The sequence below is a fragment of the Choloepus didactylus genome, chromosome 2 (assembly GCF_015220235.1).
Source record: "Choloepus didactylus isolate mChoDid1 chromosome 2, mChoDid1.pri, whole genome shotgun sequence".
Taxonomy (NCBI): Eukaryota; Metazoa; Chordata; class Mammalia; order Pilosa; family Megalonychidae; genus Choloepus; species Choloepus didactylus.
The window spans coordinates 117,911,991-117,920,609 of record NC_051308.1 but is presented as its reverse complement, the minus strand read 5'-3'; the positions used below and the strand labels follow the sequence as shown (position 1 = coordinate 117,920,609).

General features: G+C 43.3%; 1 protein-coding gene across 1 annotated transcript; it reads left to right on the top strand.

Annotated features, from left to right (window-relative positions):
* Positions 1–2,474: 2,474 nt before the first annotated feature.
* On the top strand, positions 2,475–3,791 carry GJA8 (gap junction protein alpha 8). The gene has a single exon (XM_037814930.1). It carries the CDS (start codon positions 2,475–2,477, stop codon positions 3,789–3,791), a length of 1,317 nt encoding a protein of 438 aa, XP_037670858.1.
* The last annotated feature ends 4,828 nt before the right edge of the window (positions 3,792–8,619 follow it).

The window sequence follows — 8,619 nt, the reverse complement described above, 5'->3', positions numbered from 1 at the left end:
TAACTCCACATAACTATGTTATCAAATACACTGTCACCCAGAGCCTTGTCTCTTGTAAGTATTTGAGTAGCAGTATCCAATGGTATATTTTCCATATCTCTATTGCCAATTCATGTCATGGACTATCAGTGCCATCTTTGTCATTAGAAATATAGTCATCAGTGGATTTAATCTAATAAGATTAGAGAACCAATTCCAAAAACCCCAGAACCAACTCAGAAAGCTCATCCTTAAGATTCTCTTTGTCAAGAATCACTCCTGGGACCAAAACGTGTATTAGCCAGGGTTCTCCAGAGAAACAGAACTAACAGGATATATAGATATATAAATATTATGAGATTTATTATAGAAATTGGCTTACACAGTCATGCGGGTTGGCAAATCTGAATCCCATAGGGCAGACCACAGGTTAGGAATGCTAGTGAAGGATTTGATTAATTCCCCAGGAGAAGGGACTAAGAATGTGCACACTGGTGGTATGGTCTAACCCCAGTATGATACACTCACGTAGGTGCTGAAAGTAGATTTGGGCATGAAATTCCAGGCTTCTTGGTACCCAGGAGGGCAGGGGGCAGGATGTGCTGGCTCTGGTGGGCATAACCTGTTGGCCCCATAGGCTCCTGATCCTGTAGTGTAAGACACAGCTAGAAGAAGCCCGGAGCAGGATCTTCTAACGTGGGCTCTTGCCCTGATCAAAGGGCAGTGCTAAGTAAACTTCACAACTCTAGAGATGTTCAAACTGGAAGTACATTTGTCCTACGTTGAGGTTGAAGTTTTGACTACAGTCCTTCATGGGACCTTGCACCATAGGCTTGCACCTCTGTCAGTTCAATTCCATTTCCATTAGCCATTTCCATGGTTTGATATTTAGTTTTTTTCCTACAGACCAACTTTTAGCATTATTGAAGCAGCCACATGTTACAGATACTAAAACCTTTTCATTTGGGGGACACTAAACATGTATGTACTAGTAGACCTTCTTCCCCATATAACATGATTCTTCCACAAAACAGTCCCTTAATTCTTTGGGGTTAAAAGAGGAATAATAAAAATATACTGCCCTCCATTTCTAAGGCAATTAAGAAGAACCTTATTATTTCAATGTAGGGAGCAGAAAACACAAATTAAGAGTACAGGAGTTGGAGAATTGTGTAGCTCTGATCATGGGCAGAACATCTCAACAGTATAATACAAAGAACCCAGACTTTGGGATCATCAGGATCACTGCTGCTATTTAGCTGTCTGATTTTAAGCAATTTAGCCTCTAAGAGCCTCAGTTTTCTCATCTTTGGGGATCAAGATAGTTACTAAGCACTTATTGAGCACTTACTATGTGCTGGGCTCTGTACCAGGCATTGAATAAATAGCCGCAAATAAGACAGGTGTGGTCCCTACCCTCCCGGAAAATACAGTCTGATGGGATGAAATTAAAGGAAATAATATAATGTCAAAAGTTTCCCACAAAGTAGTTATTCAATAAATATTAGTTCCCTTCAAATTTCTTTCAAACATATGATCATTATATATCTAAGCACAGTCAAAAGTATGGCATTCTTATGCACCATATAGATAACACATTTTAGGTTTTAATGTGTTGGAACAGCTAGAAGTAAATACCTGAAACTATCAAACTGCAACCCAGTAGCCTTGACTCTTGAAGATGATTGTATAGCAATGTAGCTTACAAGGGGTGACAGTGTGATTGTGAAAGCCTTGTGGATCACACTCCCTTTATCCAGTGTATGGATGGCTGAATAGATAAATGGGGACAAAAAACTAAATGAAAAATAGGGCAGAAGGGGGGGGTGTTTGGGGTGTTCTTCTTTACTTTTATTTTTCATTCTTATTTTCACTTTTTCTGGTACCAGGAAAATGTTCAAAAATAGATTGGGTGATAAATGCACAACCATATGATGGTAGTGTGAACAACTGATTATATATTTTAGATGATTGTATGGTATGTGAATATATCTCAATAAAATTGAATTTAAAAAAAAGGAAGATTACTAAAGCCAATTCGACACATACAAGAACTTTGTTGGGGGCCCAGACACCATGGGGTATCTTTTTTAGCATTGTTCCTCATGCATCATAGTTAAGCTTGTGGTCTTGACTTCTATCCATTTAATCATGAGTTTCTATTTATGGTCAACAATGAATCCTTATTTTTTTTATGGCATTAAAGGAATTATACAGCTATTGCCTCATTTATCCATACAGACCACTTATGAAATGAATGAGAACAGGCATTACTTTTAAACCCATTTTACAGATGAGGAAGATAATGGAGGCAGATTCTTTTATGCCTCTTTTGTCTCCTAGTTCTAGTCTGGACAGAGGAGGCACTTAATAGATGCTGTTTACCCCTTGATGTTTCACCAACTCAGAAAGGAAAGGTATGCCAAGAATTAGCAAAAAGGAATGCACTGTGGCCACTCACTTTTTGCCTTTTTCTTCCTCTAGGTGGGTGAGAAATGGGTGACTGGAGTTTCCTGGGGAACATCTTGGAGGAGGTGAATGAGCACTCCACAGTCATTGGCAGAGTCTGGCTCACGGTGCTCTTCATCTTCCGGATCCTCATCCTTGGCACGGCTGCAGAGTTTGTGTGGGGGGATGAGCAGTCTGACTTTGTGTGCAACACCCAGCAGCCGGGCTGCGAGAATGTCTGCTATGACGAGGCCTTTCCCATCTCCCACATCCGCCTCTGGGTCTTGCAGATCATCTTCATCTCTACTCCATCCCTGGTGTATGTGGGACATGCCGTGCACTATGTCCGCATGGAAGAGAAGAGGAAGGAGCGAGAGGCAGAGGAGCTGTGCCAGCAGTCTGGGGCCAATGGGAATGAGAGGGTGCCCCTTGCCCCAGATCAGGGCAGCATCAAGAAGAGCAGCAGCAAAGGCACCAAGAAGTTCCGGCTGGAGGGGACCTTGCTGAGGACCTACATCTGCCACATCATCTTCAAGACCCTCTTTGAGGTGGGCTTCGTAGTAGGCCACTACTTCCTGTACGGTTTCCAGATCCTCCCCCTCTATCGCTGTAGCCGGTGGCCCTGCCCCAACGTGGTGGACTGTTTTGTCTCACGGCCCACAGAGAAAACCATCTTCATCCTGTTCATGTTGTCCGTGGCCTCTGTGTCCCTCTTTCTCAATATTATGGAGATGAGCCACCTGGGCCTGAAGAGGATCCGGTCTGCCTTCAAGAGGCCTGTAGAGCAACCACTGGGGGAGATCCCTGAGAAATCGCTCCACTCCATTGCTGTTTCCTCCATCCAGAAAGCCAAGGGCTACCAGCTCCTAGAAGAAGAGAAAATCGTATCCCACTATTTCCCTTTGACTGAGGTTGGGATGGTGGAGACCAGTGCACTTTCTGCTAAGCCTTTCCATCAGTTTGAGGAGAAGATCAGCACAGGACCCCTGGGGGACTTGTCCCGGGCTTACCAAGAGACACTGCCTTCCTACGCTCAGGTGGGAGCACAGGAAGTGGAGGGGGAAGAGCCGCCTGTAGAAGAGGGAGCAGAACCAGAGGAGGGAGAGAAGAGTCAGGAACCAGAGAGAGTGACCACAGAAGGGCAGGAGATGGTGGCAGTACCAGAGGGGGAGAAAGTAGAGCTTCCTGGAGGGGGGAAGGAGGGTGAAAAGGAAGAGCTGCCGGCTGAGATGGTATCAAAGCAAGGATTGCTGGCTGAGAAGGCACCTCCACTGTGTACGGAGCTGACCACCGAAGACACCAGACCCTTGAGCAGGTTGAGCAAAGCCAGCAGCCGTGCCAGGTCAGATGATCTAACCATATGAAGTGGTGCCAAAGAAAGGAAAAATAAAAAGAAAGAAAACCCCCAAGTTAATACAGGGCAAGATGAAATAAAAAAGATGCCAGCATGATTTGAATGTTTTGTCCCCTCCCCTCATACCTACTCCTGGTTGGAAAGGCTCTTGCAGTAAAACAGTGCATGCTATATGATTAGGTAACTGCCTTTCCCTCATATAGAGGCTACCAAGATAAACCCTTCATCCCAACAAAAGTCCCAATCTCATTATTACTGTCTGGCTCCTCTATCCCAACACCTAAGGGTGACTCTTCTTTCATCCCCATTTCTCTATAGAAATCCCTCCAGTTAGAATTATGGGAGCCTAAGAGCCTTTTACCAGTCTTGTCTCAAGCTCACTAACTCAGCCAGACTCCATAGTCTCAGAACTTCCCTAGCAGATATCATGTGACCATATATTCAGGGGTTGCAAATTCAAATGCCTACAGGATCCAGGCAGACCATTTAAATTGGTGAACTAGGCCTGTATTAATGTAATGGGAAGAGATGGGGCTATGAAAATTGGAGAGCAGGGGGGCAACTGCTGCTCAATCCCAAACAATTATTACCATATATTGTTACCTGATTGAAATACAAACTTTTCTGTGAAACTTCCAAAATTTTTAGTGTTGACAACTCAATTTGAAAAACATCCCTGTGGGCCAAATTGTGTGCATGCTGAATTTAATCTGTGAGATACCAATTTGCAATGTCAGTGTACACTAATGAGCCCAGAATTCCTGTAGAATTGGTTTTATTATCTATGGTCTCAGCTTGTTTCTGGGGCTTCAGAATCTCGTTTCACCGCCTTGAAGTATTCATTTTAAATCATCAGGCTAACAGATACCCAAAGTTCTCACAGACTATTCTTTGGGTCACTATAGCCCCTGGATTTTGAAGCAATTATATTACCTGTACTGATGGGGATTCTGCTCTTGGCACTATCAGAGAAAGAGAGCAAGTCCTCAAACTCTCTCCCTATGTAGTGGAAAGGCTTTGGGCACAGTTTTCTTTCCTGAAGCAAAGAAGTTCCTTTTTTTTCCTCTCCTCTTCCAATATCAATGCTTAGCCTAAAATCTACGCTTCCTTTTATCATGGTCTGGGAGCAAGCCCATCTCCCAGCTGGAAGACACCTGCCCACAGGTCTATCCCAAAAAGAGTCAGCGCTCAGGTCCAGCTCAGGCACAAGAAAGGGCCATCAGAGTGGTACTACAGAGAGCCTCTTACAAAGCAGCTGCCCAAAGAGCCAAGGTCCCAAAATCCAGTCCCAGGCCAGGCTTCATCTCTAGAAGAGATGTAGAGATTGAAGACAGCGGGAGGTTTCTCAATGGTCACTCATCCTTGCTTCTCCTGACCAACCTACCTCAAACAGAGTCCAGTCAAGAGAAATCCTGAAGTACAAGTACAAATTTTACACAGGGAGCAATTTTACCCAAAGCCAATGAATTTCCTGAGCAAAGGGAGAAAGTGATCACCAAAAGGCTGCATCTAAACCAAAGCTATGCTTCGGGGCTGCAGCACCAAGGCTAGGGAAGGAGTGGTAGAAACAAGTTGACATGGCAAAGACCTGGAATAGAGACCACCAGGAAACCCCAAAGAGATAACCAGAAAAGCTGCCTGTGTTTTATCTCCCCCTCCCTGCCATCCAGCCCAGCCCAAAGTATGCAAGTCCCCTTTGCTGCCCTATCATTAACAGGAACCTTCCTTTTAGAAGGTTCATTCTGGATATGCCTTTCCAGAGTAAAGCCTCCTCCAAAACTATCCTCCCCCTTTGACAATTTTCCCATTTTTTGTGCCCCATTCTAAAACAACATGATCTAAAAATTAAATTCATTCTAAGGTATAATTGATTGATAGTTACTCCTGGGAAAACTTGCATTTTAAAAGAAAAAGACTAAAATAAATTCTGTCTAGGTTAATCCAAAGTGACAAACCTTCACTAAAAGAATGTATCAGGCAATGAGCAGCTGAATAGAAGAGAGACATTTATCTTGTGTATGTGTGATGTCTGATTGCTGTTTGGATCTTACCTCTTGGAGGCACACTATTCCACGCAGATCTTCAGTACTGTGAGTGAAGTAACAAAATCCCAGACCTGAGAGCCGGAGAGTGCATCATTGAGCCCAATGGATGTACTATTGCTCCAACAGCTTTGCTCCTGAAGACTCATTTTAGGAAATCATAAACACAGAGCCTTGGGAATAGATTGACCATTGCCAGAATAATGTTTCTGTCTCAACTAGGACCTAACACAAAAAGCAAAGGAAAAGAAAACTACATCCTGTTCTAAGTGAAACTCTGGTGCTGTTTGGAACCAGTTGTAGAGGTGTAGGTGAGGCCTGCTGGTCTCCTTGTCTGCTAGGTGTACGTGAGTGTATATTTCCTTGGATGAAGCAGCATCCTTCTTCAGTGTCTGTTCCCACCTCTGCCCCCATCCCTGTCCCCAAAGAAGCTACCATTTCTTCTCTCAGTGTTCCCAACAAAAGAGGAAGCCAATTTTGGAAGAAACAGACACAGGCATCAAGGAACACGGCTTTTCTTTCTATTTCTGTCACTTAGTAGCTGTGTTGTTATTGTCCCTTACCCTCTCTGGACCCTGATTTCTGTCTACAAACTAGAGATGGCACTTGCCACCCACCTACTTCCAAGGGGTATCATCAGGATTAAAGAGTTGGCAGCCAAGCCTGGAGCTTGCAGAGTGGTACAATCCCTGAGAGAGTATTCCAACAGCAGTATGACTGGGAAGAAGGGAGGGTGGGTGGTTTCCATCTGACCCTCCCATCCTGCCTTGTGGTTACCTAGTGAGAACTTTTCCAAGTGTAAAGTAGATATTTTAGAGATCCATTTTTTTTTTTCCCAGAGGACTCAAAACAGAATCTTCACTTCATATGTTTAGTCAGGAACCTAAGGCTCTTTGATAAATGACTGAGGACATTTGGCATTACTTTCTTTCTGGAAAATATCCTCTCATGCCTCATACCCCATCTCAAGCTGCCACACAACAGCTACTAGGTTCCAGTCAGAGGCAGCTACATATCCATGGTAGCCTATTTTAGTGTCTCAGCTGCTAAAACAAATATTTTACAATGGGTTGGCTTAAACAATGGGAATTTATTGACTTGTGGTTTTGAGGCTAGGAGAAGTTCAAAATCAAGGCATCAGCAAGGTAATGCTTTCTCCCCAAAGACCGTAACATTCTGGGTCTGGCTGCTGTTGGTCCTTCACCCTTGGTTTTTCTGTCACATGTCAATACACATGCGGCATCTTCTCCTTTCTCTTCTGGGTTCCATTGACTTCCAGCTTCTGGCTGCCCCCAGTGCCTTTTCCATATCCAGTCTCTTTTACCTGTAAAGACTTCAGCCACATTAAATTAAGGACCACCATCATTCAGTTTGGGCACACCTTAATTAACATCTTCAAAGGTCCTATTTACAATGGGTTTATACCCACTGACCAGGGGCTGGAACCTGAACATGACTTTTGTTGGGGACATGATTCAATCTTCAACGTAGTGCTAACCTTATACACCTGGATCTCTCAGCATCTGCTTTGTGCATCTGTTACAACTGACTCAGGATTATAGCTCCACCCAAGCTCTGTTAGGTCCAGCTTTAAATCCTATAGCTGGTCCTTCCCTCATTAGATAAATCCCTAGGGCACATGACCTACCAATAAAAACAAATATTGGATAGCAGGTCATTAGAAATGCAGCTCCCTCCAGAAGAAACAGGCTAATCACTTAATAGCAGTTATAACACCTCCATCAGGGAGATCTGTGACAGGAGGGAGAGAATTATTCAAAGTTCATTAGAAAGTTTCAAACCCAGCTGGGTAATCTCCAGGCCTAGCATTTTGGGCATCGTGAGAAGTCCTGTCTGCTTTTCACCATAACTTTGCTCACTCTCAATGGGTGAACCATACAACACAGAAGGTCACTGTGACTTAGGGATCAGATTTTCCCACAAAGAACACTGAAATTCAAGTCAGGCATTGTTAGCTGTCCCTTGATGTCATTTACCTGCTCCATATGACAATTTTCTCTAGGTTAATTGGGGATGATATATACTTTCCCTCCTTCAGAAGATATTACAGGATCAAGTGAATTGATACTCAAGGTATGAATGAGCATACTGAAAGAAATAAGTAGGCTTTTGAAAAACTCACAAATTTGGAAATAAAAGGAAAGGGAGGAAAACCTCATCCAAATTTGTAAGAAGTACATATTGTAAAATGTATACTAAAGCAATGACAGTCATCACTTTCAAACACTGCACACAGTTTGTTTACTGAGATACTGATAAAAAGTAAGCTAATAAGTAAAATTGAGGAAGTAAATAAGTAAAGAAGGAGAGGAAAGGTCAATATTTCTGTTGTCCTCAAATCTTAAGAATTATACCTACCAAAAAAAAAGTCACCTTTAATCATGAAAGAATTAATTATTGAAAATGGTACTGAAGATACTCAGCTTACTAGGGCTCATGTGTAGAGATGCATAGCCCCTGAGACAGTCTCTGAATTGTGTCAGAGGGTGTCCATGGATGCTGAAAGAACTGCATGCAGGCACTTTTTCCTCCAAGCCATATGGAAGGTCTGGGGCAAGGCTAGTGCTGAAGCTGCTCTTCACCAGTCCCTAAAAGGGGTCATTAGGGTATGCTGGGAGTAAGAATGAGAGTTCCACCCAAATACCATCTCCCACCCCACTCCTCCAATCTTCTCCTCTTCCTCTCCCTAACCTTGAACTGTCCCTCTACATATATGGTTTGCAAATGATTGCACAACCCAAGTTAGCAAAGTTCAGATGAGAAAGGTTTGCTGGG